This window comes from Cyrtonyx montezumae, unplaced genomic scaffold (assembly GCF_038088225.1).
Source record: "Cyrtonyx montezumae isolate F1298 unplaced genomic scaffold, pur_monq_1.0 scaffold_14, whole genome shotgun sequence".
Classification (NCBI taxonomy): domain Eukaryota; kingdom Metazoa; phylum Chordata; class Aves; order Galliformes; family Odontophoridae; genus Cyrtonyx; species Cyrtonyx montezumae.
In genome coordinates this window covers 10,552,038-10,577,147 of record NW_027071870.1, presented here as the reverse complement: position 1 = coordinate 10,577,147, position 25,110 = coordinate 10,552,038, and the positions used below count along the sequence as shown (strand labels likewise).

Below are 25,110 nucleotides of genomic sequence, written 5' to 3'. Positions count from 1 at the left end.
ATTTAGAGGACAGCTTTGTTTTTTTCAATTATTTGAGGCAGACTATTTTAAGTAAATTGGTAGTCTGTATAAACATCTCCAGAATATAGGTCAGACACTCACTGTTCTTTTATTTTATTGGCTGCTGTTCTTCCTACATCCTTGGTGTGAGACTGTGCTTTGCAGCCATGCCACAGGTAGATAAGAGCTTTATTTATATTGAGGACAATCATGGATGTCCGGGAACGCAGGCTGCTGCAGTGACATGCTACTTCAAGTAAGTTTCCTTCATTGGGAACTTCTCCTCGCACGCAATATAGTCTCCAGTCACCTGGAGCAGACAGGAACAGTGCAGCAGTAATATACAGTCACCAGGAATTGAAAATTCAAGACCTCTGCTCTGGAACAGCTGTTTTCATACCAGATGAATTTCATATACTGTGTTTTCCCTATTGTTACAGAATAAACTAACTAAGCATTGGGTTTGGTTAACATTACTTGAGAAATTGCTGCAGAAAGAAGTGCCTTATGAAACCTTGCTATGAGAGAGACTTCAAGAGTCACATCTGCTCTGTTAAGAGCAGAAGAGTCAAGCTTTTGTTCCTGTTTTCCTCAGAGGAACAAAAAGGGAAACAAACTGAGTAGTCTTTCTATTCAGTGTCTTTTTCTCTGTGCACCTTAAGCACAGCAGGTTGCATTCAGAAGTGAACTGGAACATTTCCAAGCTACATCAAGGAATATGTTGTAAAGTGCAATGAATGGGTAACAAAAGCTTAATTCTGCATTAGTCACAGGAGAACTGCACATAAAAATGCTCTTTTTTCCTAGCCTATGTAGAAAAGAATATTTTAACGCAAAGAGGCACTCTGCTTAATTAAAAACCAACTAGAACAATTTATGCATGCATCAATACAATAGAGTCAGCTTGCTCTTGGCTGACAAAATCCACTCTAAGCTCAGGGAAGATCTAAACTACCTTGACAGCAAAGCAGTCTCACAGTTTTCATGGCATTCATTGCTCTTTTCTACGGAGTATGGTAGTTGAGACTGAATTCAAAGTCCTTCACAACAGATTAAGAAAAGACTGTGGGGCAGAAACTCTTAATGAACACTTACTTTGTGCATTTTCTTCTTCCTCTTCCCTTCTTCCAGCATGCACAATCATCCCTCCTTGGAAGCACTGCAGGAAGCATGGTGGCTCTTTCCCTTGAAGCACTTGTACCTGGAAATTGGAAAGTACCACTATTCATTAAAAAAAATAATCATATTTGTTCTACGTATTAAAATAAACCTCTATCTGGAGTCCAACAATCAAGAGTTTCAGAGGATAAAAAATATCAGACAAACTTTATATTAGTTCAATTTAATCATTCTTTGAATTCTTCACAAGTCTGGGCCATCTTGCCAGATATTCTTTGAAACTGTTTGAGGAATACTGTAAGAACTCAAGTAGGCTTAAAACATGGTGTAAAAACGGCTCATGTGACAACATGCACATTCTTTGTTAAATTTTGATTATGAAACTGAGATAGCAAACTGTTAAATCAGCTGGGTCGCACAGCATCCCACACACTGGGCCAAGTGGTATTTGCAAATCTTCTCTGTGAACTCACGGCTTAATAGTCCTGTTTACACTGCTGTTCAAGAATTAATTACAGCTTTATCAAAGTACAGAGATTAACTTTAAATCTCCTCATTTTGCATGCTGTTTCCAGCAGTGCTGATCTCAGCCTAGCAACAAGGTCTATACTCTAAAAACTTTAAATTAGCTGTATTTGCAGTTGCTAGAATCTTTGCAAAACAAGACAGTCTTCTCCATAATGACAGAGTAAACAAATTGAAAATTTAATATCAAATGTATTTTCATGTTTTAGCTCTGCAGAAAATGCTTCTGACAGAGTTCAGCAAACAGAGTGCTTCTGTTCCCATTACTAGGAATACATTCTGTTATCTGGATACACTGAAAGGGAAGGCACACATTTGCTGTGCTTCACTTATCTCTAAGAGAGAAGAGAGAAAGATGTCTTTCCTCAGCTTTTCTCAGAAATACAATCTTTATAAAGAAGGCTGATGTGTTTCTGGAAGCTGGACTACAGCAAAAAGTAATTTTGAAGGCTAGCTAATTTAACCTGCAAGGATATCGTTACAGAGAGGAGGCAGAAACGATCACCCATGTTTTCTACCAGAGACTCTGTGGTCAGGCAGCTCTTGCCAGGACTCCCACCTAGATGTGCAGGAAGCTCACCTGTGCTCCTCTCTCCTCATCAAGTTCCACCGTCATCAGTGCCGATGTCCCTTTCTCACTCACTGTGGAGTGCCTTCCTTGCCAAAAGAAATACACACATTTCTCTTTTCCAACAGCTCTTACTTGTTGCTCTCCTTTTTGCCTGCTTCCAACTGCAAAAGAGAAAGCACATGCTGAAGAAAGTATGCTGGCTACAGGTTTAATTAGCACATGGTTTATTCTCATCTGCACATGGTTTATTCTCATCCGCCAGCTCAGCACTATCCTGGCCAAAATGGGAAAGATGAAACAACCAATTGGAAGAACATCAGGCCACCAAGCCAGCATGATCTTGTGCAAAGCTGGTATTGCCTCATCAGGTGGATGTAAGTCCAAGTACAGAGATTCTTATATAGGCCAAAAAGAGAGAGCATATAGAAAAGAAGTGGTAGAATCTGGAGCAAAATCACTAACAAATCACTCGAGAAAATTAGCATGTGAACTGGCACATCCCATCAAGTTACCAGAAGAGTGCTTTATGGCTCATTTTCTACATTACACTCTGTTCTTTGGCAGCAAAAGAGCTGGCTGCTGAGCAATACTAGAAATAGCAACAGTTGGGAAAGCTACAGGGGTAAAAGAAAGATCTTTCTTGGTAAAGGGAAACTACAGAACAAAAGCAATTAAAGTTGTATTTTGCAGCCATAAAGGAGAGACTATTTGGTAAGCTTTTTAAAAGGACATTTAGATTAAGTGAAGCTCAACAATAAAACCAGCTATGGAATCTCTCACTCTTTCTGGAGAATACTAGATAACAGTTATAATTGAGAATTTTCAAAACGAAGAGCTTTCAACAATTCCTAAAAATGTGCTGACCAGTACCCAACTGGAATACTTAACAATAAAGCATCCTGGTTTTATTTTTCAAACTGAGAATATTCAAGCTACTAGTCACTTCTAAAATGTATGGTTTCACTCTTAACTGTACATTCAGCCCATAAAAGTACTGCCTCCTACACAAAAATGCATTCTTTTTTGGAGTGATGGAACATATTTTCAGCCTTTTGGATTAAGGGACTGTTTACAGTTCAGTATTAGTGTTATCCACTTCTCCCATAGCTTATGAGCTTTTGTGTTTTTCTTGGATTCACTGGTATCAGAACTCAATCAGAACTGAGTAAGACCTTCCTACATTTTTTGGCTAAAAGCCTGAGGCCGTATAACTGTTCTACTGCTTTCAGCTAGCTTTGATGTTTTCCTAGTCAGAGCAATCATTTTTTAGCTTATTTCTATCATACTTACCACAAAAGCCACTTCTTATTTAGTGCCAGAAGGGAGAGTTCCACTGAGCACACTGAGCTCATTCTCAACATTTACCTGCTGCTGTCAGGCTCTTTGTCAGAACACAGTTACCATTTTTTGCTCGAGACTGAAACCCATAGAAAAGGGTTTCCAGAAACAGCATAAAGGACAATAAGGGCAATGAGTTGGCAAGGGCTTTTCCTGTCATTGTTACTATTCTCCATCACCCAACAAAGGCTTTCCTGGTTGCTTAGCCTATGTCTCTTGTAAGACATTCAGCCCACTGTCATTAACACAAATGCCTTGTTACTTTGGTGTTAAGCTGTGGGCACAATTCTGGCTTAATGAGCTGTCTTGTGAACATGTTCAACACCACTGTTGGGAAAAGCAGAGATAGACCATGTTACATTTGAGCTATGAAAAATAACTACAGTTTTTGTGTGCTTTTTTTTTCTTACTACTTAAAGGCCTAGGAAGACTAAATTAGCATTTTAAACCTTTACAATTCTTTCACATACATCCAATCTATGTTTGGATCTCAGCACTAACAGCAGCAGTTTTATCTGCACTTAGCCATGTTTCAGCAGGATGAAACAGAATTGCTCACTAACCTGTAGTGCTCACCATGTACTTCCACTTCACCACATATGTGTCTCCCTCATGGAACTGTCCTATGCTTTGTTTAGGCAGTCTGCTATAATCAAACTCCAGGATGTGCCAGACATCCACAGATGCAGTGATAATTTCAAACTGCCTCCCATCTTCTCCTTCTACAAGTCCATAGCCCCGGCCAATATTCATTCCATCCAGAACTGTGCCTACAGCAGTCTGGGGCACAGGTACCATTAGCATGACATCATATGGTTTAGAATCAGATTTGGATTCTTCCTGTGAGAAAACACAGAACAGATCTATTTTAGCACAACCTTTCTGCCCTCCCACACCACACAGCTCCACTTGGATATTTTGACTCCTGCATATTTCAGTACTTTGATAACTTGTCATCACCTGATTCCTTGTCAAAGCCACATTGTCAGTCTTCACTGACTTGCTCAGCACTAATAAAAAGCACTTCTGTGGCTTCACACTATAGGTGGTGATATTCTGATTCCCAGGACAAAGCCCCCAAGATAAAGAAAGTGCTTTGCATCCTTAAGAACAAGCTTCCCTGGCTTCCATCCCAGCTAGGTCATCTAGTTTGAAATACCTAGCATGCTTATTAAATGCACCTTCTGGTGAAGGGATTCACTAGAATTCTTCTCAATGTGTTTCTTTAGCTCTGTCCAATCAAGGAATTTTTCTTTGAACAGTATGGTCTCATTATGTTCTGTGAGTCTGCCAAACACAGCCCAATCTGGTCGTCCTTGTCCCTTTCTGTATGAGGCAATACAAGAAAAAGAATCAAATTTAACACTGACATAAGGGCAAGAAATCAATGTTTCTGAAATAAGACTAAACTCAAATTTTGGTACCTGGGGATGAGGGGATTGCATTCTCCCGGGTCCAGAGGATTTATGTCGCAATTTGAATAGTCAAAGGTACCATTCCACAAGTGTTTTGCCAGCTGGAACGCTACTTTTCTTTGTGCTAAAGTAACTTCCTTTCCATGCCACACATACACTTCACTGCCAAAATCAAATACCAGCACCTGGAAAACAAACCAAAAAAACAAACCCCAAAAATCACTGCAGTAACACACCACCAGGTTAGCTAATGCCTGATCCCTCCAGTTTCCTGGTGCCACAAGCTGGTAGTGCATTTAACTCAAGCTCCTCCAAATGTCATAATTCCTACAGTGATACTAACAGCTAGCACTATGATGAAACCAAGGCCAGGGCAGTGGTATGCACCGTTGACAGTTAGATATTGATGACATAGGATGACTGGAAGTACAGGGTATGCTATAAGTTGTATCTTTAGGCAGTAGCTAAGTTACTAGCAGACCAGAGAGCAGTGGCAACGCAAGAACTGATTCTGTTCTATAACCAAATGCTATCTGACTACAACAACTTCCCCTGTTGCAGGAAGAAGTATAGGTGTAAGCCTCAGGGAGAGGCTGATAGAACATACAACCTGGGTAACTGGCTCAGCAAACAGGCAGCAATACAAAACACGATTACGTTCAATAAAATATATCTTGTCTTTATTTTGGACATCTGCTCTTATAACTTAGAAGAATGCTATGAAGGTGCTACCTGCTTTGTACTTCACGACTTCATAGTGAAAGGAGCCACTGTTGACAAAAAGATAAACATTTCCTAGAACAGTACTTCACTTTGAAGTTAATATGATCAAATTCTTGAAGACCTGTGGCACACTCTAGACAACAATATGTTCAAAAGCTTTTCACAAACACAGAGAAGGCAATTTTCAGTTAATAACTCCATGAGCATTTGCAGTTGCATCAGCTGTCTGCTCCTGCACTTACCACAGGAGCAGTAAGTGGCACAATACCTCTTTTGGTTGTAGCAGGGTACATTTTGGCATCTTTCCCCAGTAGTCATCTTCGGGAATGAGTTTATCCTCTACAAGGCGGTAAATGCAATTAGTTTCTATTATGGCAGCTTCATACATTTCATCCTCTTCAGGACTTCCAGCAGCTTAAGGAAAAGATTATCCAAAAGGATTAGATTATTATTATTATTTTTTGTAGAGAGAACCAACTGAATTATTTTATTGTGGCAAAACATGAGATTATGAGAACACATGTAATCATGAGAACACTTACACTGATAATTTGCTTGGCCACCAAGGAGTTTCCAGAAGTCTTTGGCTGCATGGGTATGGGTGTTTATTCCTTCTTCTATAGTCTGTATATAAGAAGCTCTACAGCCAAGTTCCCTCTTTGTCTGAATCAAAGTTGCAAGTTCTGAAGCCTAAGAGATTAACAGTTATCTGGACAGGGTTGCATAAGTCTTAGGCATACTTGTACATACAGCATTTAGAGAGAAGACAGTAGATAGGATATAATAGAACAGTAAAATCTATTTGCTATTTGTAGTGCCAAACAGATACTGAATAAAAATTTACAGAAAAATTACAGAAAAATTCACCTTAAAACAAGGCTTGATCTTGACAAGTATAGGAATAAAAAGGACATCCTGCAATTCAGACTATTTTTTGTTGTGTGCAAATCCATTTCCTGAGGATATCCTCTTTGCTATTGCAGCTTTGCAAGCTACACACGTCTATGTCAGCTTTCATTCAGTGCACAGGCTAAAACATATTTATATTTACAGGAAACTTGCATATCTACCCACTGCTGCCTCTCAGCTGCATACAACCTTATTGTGACAAGTGGCACCAAGGCTCAGCTACATCAAAGAGGTTTATGCTGTGACAGTTCTAAAAATAAGTAAGAAAAAAAAATGAACTAGTACTAACCTTTGCTTTTTCTATGACATTTGCAAACTCTCCTACCCATAAGAAACAGAGATGTGGAGTTAACAATAGGAAACAGTCTCCACTGTTGAGTGATGAGGCCCTTGGTTCAACTAATCTTGTTTGAACATGTCTTCTTCCTAAAGATAAACCAAAGCTAATTATATTCCCATGAATACCGCCATCAAGTGCCAAGATCTAATCATTTTGAATGAAAGACAAACAGTCCCAGCACAGTTAGCAAAATACATGGAAAAAGTCTGTCAAATAAGAATTTAAGAATATAATCTTGGAAGTAGAAATTACTCACAGGAAGCAAAACTTGTTGCCTCCTATCAACTAATATTTCTATATTATTTCCTGTTCTTGCTTTAACAACTTTACGTCCTTCAACATAATCAATAACATAATCAATGACAGAGAAACAAATTCCAGAACTGCTTATATGCACTCAAGAAGGCATGGCACAGTAAAGTTTTAAGAGTTTTTGCCAGAATAACTGTCATTTTAATAATCAGATACATTACTACGACATAAAATCATGGAATCATAGCATGGCCTGGGTTGAAAAGGACCTCAAAGATCAGCTAGTTTCAATCCCCTGCCATGGGCAGGGTCGCCAACCACTAGAGCAGGCTGCCCAGAGCCACATCCAGCATTGCCTTGAATGCCTCCAGGGGTATCCACAGCTTCTCTGGGCAACCTGTTCCAGTGCATCACCACCCTCTGAGTGAAAAACTTCCTCCTAATGTCTAGCCTAAATCTCCCCTGTCTTAGCTTAAAACCATCCTCCCTTGTACTATCACTATCAACCCATTTAAACAGTTGTTCCCCCTCCTATTTATATGCTCCCTTAAAGTATTAGAAGGCCAAAATGAGGTCTCCCCAAAGCCTTCTCCAAGCTAAACAAGCCCAGTTCCCTCAACTCTTCTTCACAGGAGAGGTGCTGTAGTGCTCTGATCATTTTAGTGGCCCTCCTCTGGACCCATTCCAAGGGCCCTGCATCTTTCTTGTGCTGGGGGCCCCAGGCCTTGACGCAGTACTCTAGATAGGGCCTCACAAGAACTGAGTATAGTTATTGTACTCAGGGACAAGAAATTACTAATTGTACAGGGACAATCACCTATTTTTCCCTGCTGGCCACTCTTTTTTTAATACAGCCCAGGATATAGTTATCCTTTCAGGCTTCACACACACACAGCTGACTCATGTCCAGCTTCTCACCCACTGGGATCCCCAAGTCCTTCTCCGCAGGGCTGCTCTCCAGTCTGTATAAATACCTGGGATTGCCCTGGCCCTTGCACTTGGCTTTAATGAACCTCATTATGTTCACACAGGCCCACTTCTCCAGCCTGTCCAGGTCCCCCTGGATGGCTTCCCTTCCCTCCAGTGTATCAACTGCACCACTTAGCTTAGTGTCATCTGCAAACTTGAAGAGAGTGCGCTTGATTCCATCATCTATGCCAATGATAAAGATGTTGAAGAACACTGGTTCCAAGATGGATCCCTGAGGGACACCACTTGTGACCAGCCTCCATCCAGACACAGAATCAGTCACCACCCTTCAGCTGTAACCAGCCAACCAATTCTTATTCCATCAAAGAGTCCATCTTTCAAATCCATACCTCTCCAATTTAGAGAGAAGGATGTGGTAAAGGACCATGTCAAAGGCTTTGCAGAAGTTTAGGTAGGTGACATCCATCACCTTTCCTCTGTCTACCAATGCTGTGACCCCATCACAGAAGTCTACCAGATTGGTTAGGCAAGATCTACCCTTGGTGAAGCCATGCTGGCTGTCTTGGATCACCTTTTTGTCTCACGTGCCTTAACATCTTAAGATCATGGAGGATCTGCTCCATGATCTTCCCAGGCACAGAAGTGAGATTCACCAGCCTGTAGTTCCCCAGGTCACCCTTCCTCCTTTTCTTAAAAATGGGAGTAATGTTTCCCTTTCTGCATTCACCAGGGATTTCAGCTGACAGCCATAATTTTCCAAATATGATGGAGAATGGCTTGGCAACCATCAGCCACATCAGCCATGTCCCTCAGAACCCTGGGATTACCCATGGACTTACATACATTCAGTTTCACGAGGAGATCTCAGACTTGTTCCACTATTACAGTGAGATGGAATCCACTCCTCTCATCCACACCTACAGGATCAAGGTCCTGGCAGACATGGGCAGCCTGGTCACAAGTGAAGACTGAGGCAAAGCACTTATTGTGCACCTCAGCTTTTCCCAGGTCTGTGGGAGCCAGTTCTCCGTCCTCATTTATCAGAGGGGGGAACACTTTCCTTGGTCTGTTTCCTCCTGCCTAGGTAACTGTAGAACCCCTTGTTATTTTCCACGTTCCTTGCCAAGTTCAGCCCCACATGTGCCTTGGCTTTCCTGGTATCATCTCTATACATGCGGACAACGTCCCTATATTCCTCCCAGGCTACACAACCCTGCTTCCACTTCCTCTACATTTCTTTCTTTTCCTTCAATTTATGCTGCAGGTCCTTGCTCAGCCATGCTGGTCACCTGCCTCCTCTTCTTCTCATTTTTTTCTGCATGTGAAGGAAACAGAAGAAAGTGGAGCAAGAACACTATCAAGGCATTTCCAAGCTATACTAAACGCTAAAAAAAACGAGAAGACAGTTCAAAAATTTCCATAGGAGAAGGCTACAATTCCTGAAGCATTCAGTTTTCTCCTTTGAAAACACACATCAATGATGAAAATGCAAACCTATTTGAAAGGCTTTTCATTTGTTGCACAGTTCTCACTATTCTTCTAGCTTTTAGGCATAAATCTTGAGCTGTGCACCTCCTAGAAACTATGCATTCAGCAACTCCCACCTACTGCAATCAGCTTAGTATATACAGACTATGAATACAGTCTAGCATACCTTTAATTTGCAGTAGCATTAACTTCTTGTATGGCACAGCACTGTTGTTAGAATTTTGCTCTGTTAGGTTAACACTCCGCAGACTAACGTTGCTGAAGTTCTCCTTGCTTGCCAAACCAGCAAGTGCTACTTCTGAGAAATTTGAGTTTGTGGACACTTGCATGTTAAAAAAACAAACAAAACAAATCAGAGTTGGATAAAAAGCACACACAAAAGAGGATAAATTATAATCAAATAGCCTCAGTTGTTACTGAGTTACTCAATTTTCCACTTCTGAATAGGAACAGCAAAAACAGGTTGAACTTGGATTAACTGCTACCCTAAAATCTTTGTGAGTTTACTAATACCTAAGTTTCTTCCCAGCTCCCTCTAGTCCCTTTAGAATATTGCTAGATTTGCTTTGCTTGATCTCCTGTCCTTACCTGCAAGTACAATTGCTCTACCTCTACACAAGGTGAGTGCTAAAAACAAATACATGCACACAGGTAGAGGCTGCAGGGAGCTTTCCCTGATGAAGTCAAGTGAGCCCTTTTTTCTAGGCCTCCTTGGCCAATCTACACTCAGTCTTATACCTTTGCCATATTATGGCCTCTTGGAGAATATATTATATTCCTTCAGTTGTGATTTTTGATTTTGTTTAGTTTTGGTTTTAATTAAATTAGCAAGACAGGAGCTTCTACAGACCACCTTGTTGGCTTACTTTTTTCTACTTTCATTCGCTTTGACTCCATGAAGGCTACGTTCAGTCTTTGTTCAGTGTACTCATGAAGAATATCATCTCTTGCTGCCAGCATTTTCAGGGGGTTTCTGGAGGACTGAACTCTGCGCACAGGCCTCACTGCACGTTTGTGCTCTGCCACGGAGGATATTAACCTTAAAAACAAGCGGTGTTTAAAATTATCAGTTGATAACTGACGACTCAGAAGAGTTTAATGACAAGAGTTTTGCTTGATTTGGGGTGTGACATCTGCGAGGAAATCAGACTTAGTTCACTGACCCCAGCAGAAGGCTAGATTTAGAAAAATGTAGAAGAAACAGACATAACCAGTATTACAATATCTACAGGATAACTTCAAGCCAAACATTTTGAGCTCCCCTCCTACACCTGCATTCAAAGCAGTGAAAAGAGTAATTCTTACTTTGGTGCATAAGGATCAAAGATGGCATCAAAGTCCTCATCAAGGTCCAAAGGCACTGAGGAGGAAGGGAAATCCACATGGCGGTAAAATTTGGAAAATGTTTCATCATCGTCCAGCTTCATCACCTCTTTCACAGATTTTCCTGTAACTGTCAGCACTGTCTCTTGCATTCCAGCAACTGTAGGAGAAAAAACCAAAACAAAACAACAACCCACCCAATAAATAATCACACTAGATTCTAAGTCTGTAAAAGGTAAATATGGCTTGCTGTGGTTTTGGTTTGGTTTGGTTTTCATTGACTGATGGAATTTGAAGGAAGCACAGTAGAAGAGCCTCTTGGAAAATAAATGATAAAAAAGGGGCATAGCTGCTAATCCTTGTTAAAAACTGGTTGGGAAATATGGCCAGATACAAAATTAGGCACTATTAAAACTGAGTTATTTTGGTAGGATGATGCATGGATTTTATGGTCTTGTATATTCTGTCTTGCATCCAACCAAATAACTCCTTCCCTTCCAAAGATCTACCAGAGCCACAAGTACAAAATCACTTCTTGAGATTACAGAGTATGAAGCAATCATAACACTGCTAGTGCCTCTGCTGGTGAAATGTGAATACATATATTTTCAGTATCTGAAACTCTACCATTCACAAAAGAATGGTTGTCTTTACAACAATGAATACATATGAGATGGAAACAGCCAAAGAACTCCAGATAGCTTCATGTATAGCCAACAACTTGTACAGGATAGCTGTATGAGCTGCTACAGAAAGTTTGTTTTCAAAAAAGTAGAAAAGTGAATGAATTCTGATTGAGAACAGCTCAAATAAGCTTAGTAAGTTCAAACAACATCTAAAGCTGTCTCACTGCACATGTTCAGTATGGTCCAGAGTGACTTGAGCGCATGGACTTAAGGAACTTTGCTCCCAAGAAGAATATGTACATGTGCTTTATGCACGTGTGGATAAATAATAAAGGTTTGTTTTTGTTTTGCAGTAGTGATTTTATTTTGTCATATATATGTAATGCAACGGTATAAGATTTGTTTGTTTGTTTGTTTTTTGTTAAAATTTAGCAAAGACTGAATCAGGAAAAAATAACTGTTAAATCGGTAAGCACAGTCTGAACAAAGAAATACTGAGTTTCTTTTAACAGATATTTTAACTACAAGTAGTTTAAGTGATTTAGTAAAGTCAGAATGAACACACTGCATTCCTTGGTAACTACTGACCTTTGTTATTCAGCCTTCCCAAGAATGACTCCAGCTTGTCAAGTTTCATATCTGATTCCAACTGCATATCAGGCCTGGCTTCAATTTCTAAGCAACACAGAAAGCAAAACTTGTTGGATGACAGGAAGTTAGAAACAAACATCCTGGACTTTTTTCAGCCACGTTTATTTCTTACCTTCCAAGGGCTTTGTAACTGGAGTGGTAGACTTCTGCCTGTTACCGTAAGGGGATGCTACTGGTGTTAGTGCACTTGGAGAAGCTAGGCCTGCATAAGAACAAAGAACATCAACAACGCTGTCTCACATCAGCCCACATCTCCAACAGAGATGATGGGGAGCTATTTAGAGAAAGCAGATGAGCCTCTCCATTTCCTATGGTCCCGCATCCTACTGCAGCCTCTGCAACTGCTGTATCAGGGATGTTGGAGTGCACTCCTTTGAAGGGTCACTTGGTTTACATTTTAGACAAGTTCTACTCCAGGCTACATGTTAGAAACACACAACTGCTTTTGTTCAAAAGATATGGAAAAAGCAGCGAAACTTTCCAGATGTTGGTATGGCGTCTCCTATCCCTTTTTTAATTAAAACCAACTCTCAATAGATCTAGCAGGGTGGAACTGATTTGTGAATACAATTTGTAGATTAAGTAGTATTTTTTTGTGCATGGATGTTTCTTTTTTTTTTTGTGTATGTGCAATTGAGGTGTTTTGGTTTTTTTTAAAAAAGCACATAGGAGTAGAGGTAGAAATGGAAGTCCTCACCATGTCAAGCAAGCTGCCCACTGAACTCATACTCTCCTCCCTCCTTTTCAATAATTATCATGAAGCGGTTTATTTTGAGCTCAGTGGATAAAAATCAGATTGTTTGTTCTTTTGAAATGAATCCACTGACCCAGTAAAAGAAATGGCACACTATCCATTTAGTGTTTCCAATTAGGTGGAAAAGCATACTGTATCAAATAATTCTATTAACCACTGCTGCCTAGATTTTCAGTGATGGGAGAAAAAGACACTTCAGCCTTCCTCTAATGCCTGTTCTTCACCTAGCCATAGCTTACTAATTACAGAGCCACATAAATTTAAGTCCTTAGGTGTTCTGATCAAATAAACTAGCACTGTGGTGAGAGAATAAACACTAATCATGTTTCCACTGCCTTTAAATGCAAGTCCTAACAAATCATAACTGCTAAACACCAAGATAGATTTATTACATAATCCACTAGCTTTTCCACAAACACTGCTTTTACCTTCCACTTTCTTGGAGATTCAATTTCTCAGCAAGTTTTAAATCGATTTGTAATGCCTTCAGCAAGGCATATTTGAGAGGACACAGTTTTTAAGCAGTTCTCCAAGGCTTTAATCCACAAGATCACAAGATGTACTTCACATGTTAGTCAAGAATCACCTCCCAATTACAGAATTAAAAATTTCAAGCTGTAAGAATCAATTAAAATACAGCAACTCTGCACATGTATAGGATCTAATTTTGCAGTGCTTTCTCATCATCCCTTAACACCCATCATGGTAATCTCTTCTTCTAGGCAACAAAAATAACACACATCTGCATAAAATCTCACTTGGGCTGCTTTTATTGATGTCACTGTCACAGGAATATCTTTCTTCTCCACAAGACATCACAGCACCTAAAGAGATCTTTGCAGGGCATTTTTCATTTCCCATTAAGAGCAAATATTATCACCCTCTCTTCCTTTCCAAAGACCTATATATACATATATATATAATTATTTTTTTAAATAAAATAAAATCTCAGCCAGCAGTCTGTGGGCAACTGACCCTTCATCTTGGTGACCCTCCAAAATAGGTCAATCTTGAAACACAGACCACTGGCAATTATCAAAGCAAAACAATCTAAGCAGCAGCTAAAATACTCTGCTAATAAGCGCAGTCCCTAATACAATCTGTTTGCCTGACAACAGAATATAGACTAGATTGCAAAGGGAGTTATTCCCTCTTGCAATACTGCCTCTACCATAAATTTTGCCAGCTTCTGGTCACAGAACAGATCTGAGTATTCTCTGACTACAAGAGATCAATTCAGGCATCTTCTTACAAAACTATCACCTTCCCAGGCCCACTGTGTAAACAGCTGTGTTTCTACCATGGACAACCTTCACATATTTCTTTCTACTTCTGGAGAATGACTACATCTGGAAACAGTGTCTGGCTGAATTCAAGCGATCCCAAAAATGTCAGCATTGCTCCCATGTCATTTCTGCTCCCAGATTCTATGCAAAAATATGATCAGTGATTTCTTCAGCCAAACACAACACTTAAGTTGTCGTCCAGAAAAGCAACCATAAAAATAACATGTGTTTCCTACATATTCCCAGGGACCCTCGGAGTGGGGAAAGTGCCAGCAACACCAAGATTACACAACTTTTCTATAGAAACTGCACCTGGGTTTTCAAACAAGAAATAAATAAGAAAGGATAATCCAACTGTGCCCTCTGGATTGCATCAGACAGAAAGATGAAGCAAATGAACATTGAAGTGACAGATGATCACCAATCAGGCAGATTCCTGTGATAACTGGACGGTAGTGCAGAACAAAATGGATCAATACCGAGAGCCACAAGAAGCTCAAGGGAACAGTCTTATGACATGGTGTTCAGTTGAATATAACAGTCCTCCTCTTGCTAAACATGGATAGTGTTCCTGCTTAGCTTTAGCCTGACTTTATTTTGACTAGACAAACAAGCAGTGGCTTGTTTATATTGGGATCATTTCATCACTGACCTTTTTTTACCATTCGACCAGCTACAGTGAACTGCGTGGAGTCATTTGCTGCGCCTTTACCCCTGGACTTCCAAGCTTCTTCTCGAGCTGTGATCAGATGTTTTCTTTCTTCTATAGTCATCTGGCTCTCCTGATTATCTGCTATCCTCTGCTTTTGCAGAGGGTAGAGAGAAAGAAAAGTTTAAAAATAAGTAAATGGATCAGGATATAGCAAAGGACCCCCAGAGACAGGAGACAAGCTACTGAAGGATAGTTACAGATTGAGCTTAGTGACCCTGGCCCCGTCAAGCCTCACTGTTTTGCTGCTTCATTACACTAAGAAGATAAGGTTTTAATTTGTGCATTTTGACCTTTTATTGAAAGTACCAGCCAAGTCAAAGGCACCCTCCTAAGCAAAGCAAACTATTTACTCTGGATATAATTTTCCAGATCTTGTTCTTTTCAAATGTGATTTGCTACACTGCTGAGATCATGAATTGAACTTTCAACAGATGTTTTCAAGTGTAAATTTACAGGTGGCACTGGGAATAACAATTAAGAAAGCATAACCTCAGTTTGTCATTTCTGAATCATTCTCATATAAGTAACTCAATTTTCCAGGCAGGATTAGCAGTCTTATCGCTCCAGAGGCTGCTCACTGTAGGTCCTATATCAGCCTGCTCCTCCACAATCCTTTCCAATGACTGTGTTCATTCCTTCCCCTGCTATCCCCCAAACTTATTTTGTGGAGGTCACCCTTAGCTTTCCTTGCCTTCTTTAGAAAGTAACACCCAACAGCTTGAGTGGCTGGAAGCAGCCAGGAGCACTAAGCATCTTAGTGCCCTCCTAATACAAAGGACTGATGAAGGCATGCTGAATTGGAAGGAATTTACATAATCAGCTATAGCCGGGTTTGGCTAAAGAAATATTGACTCAGTACACTAAGCTTGAAAAAAATAGCAACATTTCAGGTTTATTCTAAATGGAAATCAAGTATGAAAGTACTTTTAGTGCATAGGGCTGTCAATACTAGAATTACTTCCAAGTTGCGTGCTGCTTGGCACTTTTCTTCACAAGTTAACTGAAGAACTGAAAACCACATGAAAATTAAAGGGTAGTGCTTTAGCACAGCACCCTTCTAACTACATAGAAGCTTAAATAAAAAAGAATCCAAGAGCTTGTGAATATGAAGTAAACCTCTCATCTTGGGGTCAGGATGCAAGGAAAGGATATAACCCAGATAATCTTATCTATTTTCTTTAAACCAACAGCACTGAAGAAATCAGTCCAGGGTTACTACTCTGTATAGAACTACATAAGAACTATTCTGACTACAGGAGAAGCAGTGAAATAAGATTTTCGTACACCTTTCAGCATGTACTATAAGCAACATCTATCAGTCAGAAGAATAAAGACAAATGCAATGGCCGTACAATGACTACCACAAGCAAACTCTCCAGTCCTTCCTCTAGATCTGTGTAACTCTGCAGCCTTCTACAGTAATGTTTGCTCACAATTTATCAAGGAAACACAATCAGACTACAGCTGCAGGTCATGATAACCGGAGTAAAAAGCACTGAATTTTCCCGGACCTCCAAAATGATCTGCAGAAATAACAAAATGGAAGTCTACTCAAGTACTTGCTCCTCTTCTGCAAAAGCCTTTAAGTACTTTCAATAGAAACAGTGAAAGCAATCTCTACTTGCTTTCCTGAACCTCTTCTCATTCCAATGCTGGAAGCTCAACCACCTCTGGGATGAACAGCTAGTAGAAGAAAATGGCAGTAACAAACTACCAGAGATCTGGGCAGGAAATTAATATATATATAATGAAACCACAAGTGAAATTTCACACACAAAACAAGTACTTTTTTTTAACTTAGTCAACGTGCAGTGTTTGATTACAATATGCAGGAAGCGAGGGAGAGGCAAGAAGATGTAATCACATGGATTCTTTTATATGTTTTATACGTTTTTCCCCAACCTCTAACAACAGAATGCTTAATTTTACATTTCATCTCCAGAGAATACATCAAGTTTCAAAGTGTGCAGAGCTATGGGACATTCTAAAGGCACAAATCCAGAATGTGTTTGAATTAATCACTACACACACCAATTGTAAGAAAGACCAACTTCGGAGCAGCGTCAAAGGACAAAAGAGTAAGTAGCTCTAACAGCATAAACAAACTTTCTTTCAATAGAAGATTTCAAGTTATTCCACTGGGCAAAACATCCTTGGATTTCCTAGAAATCATAGGAGTTGTACATTACACAAACTTCAAAGTAATTTCATATCAGGTCTCTCTGTAATGCAAAAGGACTTCCATCTTCATTTATAAATGAACTGAAAAAAATGGTAAGCTGAACAGACAGTAAGCAATCCCTAAGCCATGTAACTTGCCATAACAATCCTGGTGAAAAACAAAAGCATATGCGGTGCTTAAAAGAATGAACAATTTTCTCTAGCTGGAAAAGTAGTATGAGCCAAGAGAATTGTCCATAAAAATTTCATAACAAACACATATGGTAATTAGTAGTAGTTTAAAATCTTTCACAATTGCCAAAGGGCAGCATTCCTGAAGAAGTGAGTTGGCTAAGCCACATTCTGCTTGGGGGAAAATATTGTGAGAAATAGGAAACTTGTCAATCTTTAAAGTGCAAGTTTTATTTCCAAGAGGAGAAAGAACTAAATGAAGATATAAAATAAAGATCTCAAATGCATAATTGTGACCTTCTGGTAAACTAAAACCTCATTCTGATTTGGACTGAATGATGCATGTCAAATGACAGACAAATGACAGAATCTTAAAACCAAGTGAAATACAAAAAAGCTCAGAAGAGCTGGCATCTAACAACAAGAAGTGACTGGAACGGGAGATGCTCCAAGCATAAGCACCAATTTTTTCTAATTTAAAAAATAAAACCCAAACAAACGAACATCTCTGAAAATGGACAATTGCACAGGATTGATAAAACCAGCAATGGGGACAACATTTAGAAGAAGCAGAATTGAAACAAAGAAGTACAGGTCACATAAGCTGTGTTTTGTTCCAGACAATCATGGCAAGACTGCTGTAAGACAATCAATAAAGAATCAAAACACAGTTGCATAATTAATGCCATTGCACATGGCATTATGTAAAACAGCTTTAATCAAAATGGTAAGTTTGATGAGATCAAGTATGATTAAATATGTTAACAGTTACTCCTGATTTCTTTAATATATTTGGCTTAATCACAGATGACATTCCAAGCTATTTTTTTGAGCACTATAAAAAATGCAGCTCACTATTTAACTGACAGAAATAAGCATTTCTAAGCAGAGAACAGCCGTGCAGCGATGCGATTCACCCTAACCCTGACTGAGATTTCATGCAGGTGGAAGAAAAGTCACAGTTCTGCTGAGAACCACCTCAGAATAACACCAACACACAGAGAGAAGAGAAGGGTGGGTCATCATGAAAAAAACAGTAATCACATAGATTTAAAAAAAAATTCAAACAATTTAAAAAAGTTAAAAAAAAAAAAAAAAGGAAAACCAGAAGAGCACAATCAGTTAAAAAGAGAATCTATGAGGAAAAAAAACAATCCAAGCCAATTAGAAACACAGAGAAAAAGAAGAAAAATTCCCATGGAACAGTAGTTCTGATCACATAATTAACTGAAAAAAGGATGACATACAAAGGTAGCTAAGGGCTGGTATAATCTGTCATTACCTGTATAAATAAGAAGCTGAGGAGAGGAGGAAGATGGTGATATTGGAGTCTTTATAGAAATAGCTCATCCATCTCCAGCATCTACACACCTATCAGGACACTGATAGCTTTGGAAGCTGTTCTTGCCCACTGATTGCCTAGGCTGGCTGATGATACTGGCCTCTTCTGGCAAGGCACATTTCTTGAGAGCATGCACTGTCATTCTGCTGTGTTTGGAGCATCAATTTGTGCTAAGGGAGGGTTCACATTCAGGCAATGGGTTTTTTTTTGTTTTCTAGTTTTTACGATTTTCTAGTTGCATCACTTTAGGCCACAATGTCACAGTTCAAAGTGGTCAGGGAGACTGCTTTTTTTTTTTTCCCTCTATTTTAAAAAGCTTTCTTTTCTTTTTTAATGCAAGAAATACATGATTTGACATGATTTCTGTGTTGAGGACCATGATGGCCCCTACCTGTGGGAGTTTAAAACCAAGAACAGATGCTAAAAATGTGTTTTTCAAAGTGGGGACGCTGGATTAAAACCAGTGTCATGAACTATTCCAAAAAGTATTTATCTGCCTTCTAATAAAAATAATTTCTCTGTTTTGGGGACAACTGTTCCTCTTTTAGGGCAGCTGAGGTGAACAGCCCCTGATCTCTGCAGAAATATGATGTTATTTAGTTAGGAGATACATTTACCTTCTCAATATGCAGAACAGATGAACTCTACCACAACAAAATGAACAGGTTATCTTAAGCTAAACAATAATAAAATTGTACTAAAAGTTCTTTCATATTTCTTGTCATCTATTATTTCTTCCTAAGTAAATTCTTCCAATTGTTTCTGATGAGTTTGCAAAGGCGTATGCACGATTTTGAGGAAAAATGTACAGGAAGATTGACTGTTTACTGTTGCAGCAGCAAAGACCAATTCCCAAGCAAACACAGTTTATGTTACCACAAGTTGCTTTGGGAACGTGCATCTTAGATCTGAATGTACTTTTCTGTCTCACTTCTCACTTCGTTAATTACTTAGGAAGTTTGTACAGCATTTCACCTTCAATCTCCAAGGATGCCGTTCAACAGAGAGCTTGATTCTTTCAAGCTCGTACTACAGACCTTAAGAAAGAGAGAAAAGCAAGGAGATGGGACAGTCAGAGAACAGAGGCAGGATGTGCCAAGGCAAAAACTGGACTTCAGACTTGGAACAGGAAAAAAGCATTAGAGGAAAGTCACCTCTGAACAGAAGCAGCTTGCTCTGCACAGTTAGAATTAGACTATTTTAGACTTCTATAGCTGTATATGCACATTTCTTATAGAGAAGACAGGGCACATGGCATTTTATTCTGAAATAAATGCTGCACAGTTACATGCTGTTCATTTTATACATTCTGTGAATTTTGTTTTTTTTAAATATGCGACAAGTTTTCTGTTGTAATTAATGCCATAGCACCTTTCTCATTTAATTTCTTATTCATGTAGTCTAGCAGATGATGAATTTTTAGAAAAATAGTCATAAGAGAAACAGTAGCAGAATGAGGCAGTAGCAGAAATACCGAAGAAGTGAATGCAACGCAGTGGTACAATGCTATGTTTCTTTAAAGCAGCCTTTGTCAAGTTGGTTAATCAACTAAGAGGACTGTTAATTCCCTTTATTAAAGAGTCAGAATAAGTCTAATGGACACTGTTGAGCATTTGAACTGCGCAGACTTTTGCTCACCTGATGAATAGGTAGAAAAGGATGAAATTTATGGACAGCAGGTATAACAGGAGAGTAAGTAGAAGCATATACCGGTTCCTATGACAAGGACAGAAGCAAAGTGAAGGAATTAGAAAAGAACTGAACTGCCAGAGATGGAGATGGGGGAAACACATCCCTCTTCCCCCAAGTTCCTGAAGTAAATTAAATCTCAATCTTTTAATCTTCTAGAAGCATCTTCCCTATTGGAAAGCCAGAGACCAAAAGATGTTTTCACAACACAACATCATGTTTACCAGAGCCAATCCATGCAAGAATTAAACAAATTAGTAACAACATCACTACAACTCAACACAAAGCTAAACAGCACAGCCAGGAGATACAAATGACCTATGTATGAAAAGCGTACGTCTCTGTTTCATGCACCATTAAACTGATAAACCGCATCAACCATGATGGGTATCATTCTCCTGCAGCTTTAGTCATAACCTGATAAATAACAAGCCACCTACTTTGAGGACAGATGAAGGAATACTTAGTAAAACTAAGATACTCAAAAACCATCTGGAGGGAACTGCTAAGCCCATGGCATTTAGCAAAGGTGGGTTCACTACTCCAAGCAGTGCCTACAAATAAGCCCTGCCTCAGAGCTGGTCTTACTCAAAGCTGATTAGACACGGCTTTACCATCGATAATTATTCTTCCTTTCAACAGGCTAAAGAAAATGCAGAACAGTGCACAGAATGCAGGCAATTGTAGCTCATTAGAGCAGCCTGAAATGAAGCCTAACCATGTGAGCCTCAGCTTTGATTAGCACTGGGTGCAAGTACATGGATACCATATCTGAAACAGATAAAACTATTACTGCAGTAGGAGACTAATTCTTTGTCTAAAGGTCACTTTCCAGGGGCCTACCCCCTATAAGACTTTAATACTCTTCCTCTGTTCAGTCCTAGCCTTTAACACCAGTACCAAGACGCAATCTGTGCTTGCTGTAAGAATTAAGTGCATCTGAAATATCATTCACAGCTTTAACATTACTGCTATACAGCTGGTAATCACACTAATCAGGAGTTACATTAAAACCAGCTGACAACAGAACAGGAATTTTCATTCCAGTGAATCTCACTGTTTTGATACTAAGGAAAGATTTTATAGTTAATTTTTCCATACAGAGGAAGAAAAAAAAACAACAAAAAACTCTTCCATCCAGTTTAAGATGAATACAAACATATAAAGTCCAAAATATTTTTTTCCTAATAAAATTAATTTTATTCCTCACAGTGTGACTCTGTATTGCCTACAATTGTTCCACCAATGTTAGAGCTATTCTTTTAATTACTTATTCTTCTATTTCTCATTTTATGTTGCTGTCAACTATTCCTTTTATTTTATGGCTTTTCTGTGTTTAGACTGTATATAAATAGCTGCAACGCCTTTGGAGAAACATCTCAACATGCAGACCACTGTGCAGAAGCAATCTGACTAGCACTACTTAAACATCATTATTCTATTGAAATGAATCTTTCAAATGTGATGATTATAAGTAAACTAAAACTACTCTAACACTTCTATTTTAAACAGCTATGTTTCAGTAATCACACCTGTAGAACAAGCTGGACCACCTTTCTAAGGACATAAAAAAGCCTAAAAAGGTGCACTTCACTATGTTAACAAGAGTGACTATAAGCAATTAGAAATACTATAGGCATTATTGTGAACTAGCAAGGTGTGACAGAACTGTACACACTATTGTGACAAATGCATGGCTGCGATTTGTGGAAGGTGTACTTTAACTAGCTCAAAACACAGTGGTCAATTCAATATCTGTCCTTCTATTGTAAATTCAGCAAAAGAAAGCAGTAAGATTGTTAAGTACATTGTAGTTTCAAGGTTCTTCTACAAACAGACTTCAGTGGCATGTTGCTTCATGGTCCTCACAGAGCAATAGCACCACACCGAAGAATTATAGATAATATTTCCAGATTTAAGGGCATCTGACAGTGATGTGTCATAACCAGCGTGGTCAGCTTGGACAAAGTTTTACATTATTTGTCATGTATATAATAAATCAGCATCACAAATATCAATATTGCTGTGTGTCTGATCAGACATTTTTTCTTACATAGTCAAGACTTCACTGACATTTTGACAGAACTGCAAATGCTTGGTTTTAGTCTCTACATAGCCAAGAGCTAACATGAACCAACACAGTGGGTGACCTCATGTCACAGAAGCTTCCACTGCTAGCACTACCACATCAAAGCTCACACCCTTCAAGCATTTCATGCTCCCTTATTTGCTTCAAAAGCCTAACTTGTGCTATGCTGAGTGAAGCTGCTAACCCAGCAGGGAAGATATGGGTGCTGGAGAGCAAAAAAATAATAAAAAAAGAAAGAACAAAGGTTTTGTCTCTGCCTAAATCTTGGCAGCTGCTTAAAGCTTTTTCTCAGGCCCATTGTCTTTAGCTGGAGTACATTTTCAATCTGATCTCAACAGTTGTCATTTTGGAGACTAGGCTGTTAAAAAATGTGACCACAGTTTCACTTTCCTCAGTCAAACTATTCGTGCTTTAGGACATCTTCAAACTAGCAACCTATTTTTTTCCAGCAAGTCCAAACTGCAAAGATCAGTTTTCTTGCCTTTCTGTACAGCTCACACAACCACAGAAGAGCTCAGGCACAGTCTTATCCTTAATAATGACAGACTGTAACAACTCCTTACTTGTCGTATACTGTTGGAACAATGAGGATTGTTTTTCCTGTTTGCTTACCTATACTATTTAATGGAAATGGTATTTCACAGGTAAATTATTAGATCCAAAGAGTACTGTACTCTGTGGTAAAATTTGTATTATGTATCTTATCGGTGGAAATATTCCTTTATAAATTAGAGGCTTTTGGAACAGCTAATGTATCTTAATGACACTGTCATTTAAAAAAATACTAAATACATTAGTTTGAATTGGGATTCCATTCTTGAAGTAAATCTCTCAGTAATCCTCTTTTTCTTTTTTCCCTTGTGCTTTGGATCGCATTGCAGAATGCACAGACGTTTGGATGAAACTAAGCCCTGAAGCATACTCCTGGGCTCCCATTTAACACCACAGCTGCTAGCAGGCAGTCAGGCCAAACCTAAAACCTATCAAGTATGGCGTAGATATCTGTTCCTCATCAGTAATTTTTATGCTTTACAGATCCACTCCTGATGGCCATCACAACCAAAAAGACATCGCTACAGTCCACTAACAATGTGAACTTACCTTTCCTCCACACCTTTCTACCATTTCCCACTCTATTCACTGACAAGACAAAGTCCTCGTCAAGAGGTTCTGGCTATCTACATCAAAAAGATCACTCAAGACAACCAAAGGCTGAATGAATGACATGGGAATGCTCTGGCGCCTGCACTTCCTTAGTGTTTCTATGATCGAACATTACTGCTCAATTAAAGGAAAAAAAAAAAAGCATATGCAGAGAGGCAACACAACTTCAGCAATGTGAAATTCTTCCACATTCATCCATAAAGAAAACACTTGACCTTAAAGCCTTAAGCCATTTTCATATATTTTGGTGCATGTGTCAGAAATTTTATAACTATTCCAGAAACTTTTGAGGCCCACTTAATTACTGCTTGCATGAAAACAATGAAGACATACTTGTTTAAGAAGCTCTCGCATCGGGACATCGCTTTTTAAACAAGCCTGACAACGAGAGGAATAGCAGAAGCTAGCAGCTACTATTAGGCATGCCTGTCTCATGGGGTGCATCTTCAAAGCTGAAGCATTTCAAGCAAGATGTTTTTTTCCAAACAAGGTTTTCCAAACAGGGATAGAGTTACCTTCTTCAACAGCTGCTCAACTTCTTGCATCTGTGCGCTACGATCAGTGGCAGGCACTTTTGCATACTCCTGCTTCTTACTGAGCCTGCTCTTCCAATCTTCTTCACCACTCTTCTTCAGCAATGCCAACCTAGAAGAAAAACCATGTCAAAAGACTAGCTTTAAGTACTATACCTTCCATTATTGTTATAACCTACCTCTATTGCATCACTAATGACACATTTGAGAACACTAGAAATTATATTTTCTAACTGATTGCAGTTATTTGCATTTCATACGCATATACAAAGCTCACAATTAGCCCTTACTGAACAGGTCAAACAAAAATTATCTGACAAAACATAGTCATCTAGATCCAAGAAAGGCACTCCAGTTAATTTGTATAACCAGTGAAAACTGCCAATACAATCATCAGAGGCCACAGTACAGTGCAGACCATCCTAAAGTAGACATATATATAAGCAGGTCAGATGAATCACTGCTATTTTTCCCCTTCCTGTCAATAATGTACAGAGATTGACTAGCTCAGCTATGGATGTTTATGCTGTAGATGACCAAAGTCAATGAGATGAATCCTATTACTGGTACTTATTTACTCATAAAAAAAAGACTTTTAAAAATATTTTCTTTAAAACTCATGAAGGAAGAAGTTTTTCAGCAGGCCATCAATAAAGTTTCATCAGGCACATCAAGTGATGACTTTGCAATTCGAAATTGGTCTGAAGTTACTATCAGATCGCCAGAGAACATTTAGCATCTCCTTGCTCATCTAAAGCCATTGCTGTCATAATTCAGTTGTTGCAAAACACTAATAACTTGCTGCCACTGTGCTATAGCTGTGAACACTATCTGCAAGGTTCAAGTGGTTTAAAGGATGCCTTAAGCTTAAAATGTAGATTACCATTAATCTCAGGTAAGATGGATCTTGGAGAAGTGCTATTTTCTGATTTTTACCAATATTCTGAATGCAGCACAAAGAGATGATTGTCCCAGTGGG

The 25,110-nt window shown here is 39.1% G+C and overlaps 1 protein-coding gene across 11 annotated transcripts in view; it reads right to left on the bottom strand.

The window, feature by feature from the left end:
* The window catches only part of SVIL (supervillin), a 100,873-nt gene that overhangs the window by 8,065 nt on the left and 67,698 nt on the right, over positions 1–25,110 (bottom strand). For 8 of the 11 annotated variants that reach the window (XM_065731436.1, XM_065731441.1, XM_065731437.1 and 5 more), the window contains 17 exons: positions 24,114–24,243; positions 20,295–20,372; positions 14,903–15,050; positions 12,323–12,412; positions 12,148–12,234; positions 10,916–11,093; positions 10,477–10,649; positions 9,777–9,932; positions 6,890–7,026; positions 6,234–6,381; positions 5,960–6,105; positions 4,978–5,153; positions 4,735–4,879; positions 4,117–4,393; positions 2,225–2,376; positions 1,096–1,201; positions 103–310 (listed from right to left, as the gene is read on the bottom strand). In XM_065731436.1, coding sequence (XP_065587508.1) covers positions 103–310; positions 1,096–1,201; positions 2,225–2,376; positions 4,117–4,393; positions 4,735–4,879; positions 4,978–5,153; positions 5,960–6,105; positions 6,234–6,381; positions 6,890–7,026; positions 9,777–9,932; positions 10,477–10,649; positions 10,916–11,093; positions 12,148–12,234; positions 12,323–12,412; positions 14,903–15,050; positions 20,295–20,372; positions 24,114–24,243 — 2,535 coding nt within the window. The remainder of the gene's footprint in view (positions 1–102; positions 311–1,095; positions 1,202–2,224; positions 2,377–4,116; positions 4,394–4,734; positions 4,880–4,977; positions 5,154–5,959; positions 6,106–6,233; positions 6,382–6,889; positions 7,027–9,776; positions 9,933–10,476; positions 10,650–10,915; positions 11,094–12,147; positions 12,235–12,322; positions 12,413–14,902; positions 15,051–20,294; positions 20,373–24,113; positions 24,244–25,110) is intronic. The other 3 variants (XM_065731439.1, XM_065731445.1, XM_065731447.1) reach the window with 1 other exon arrangement.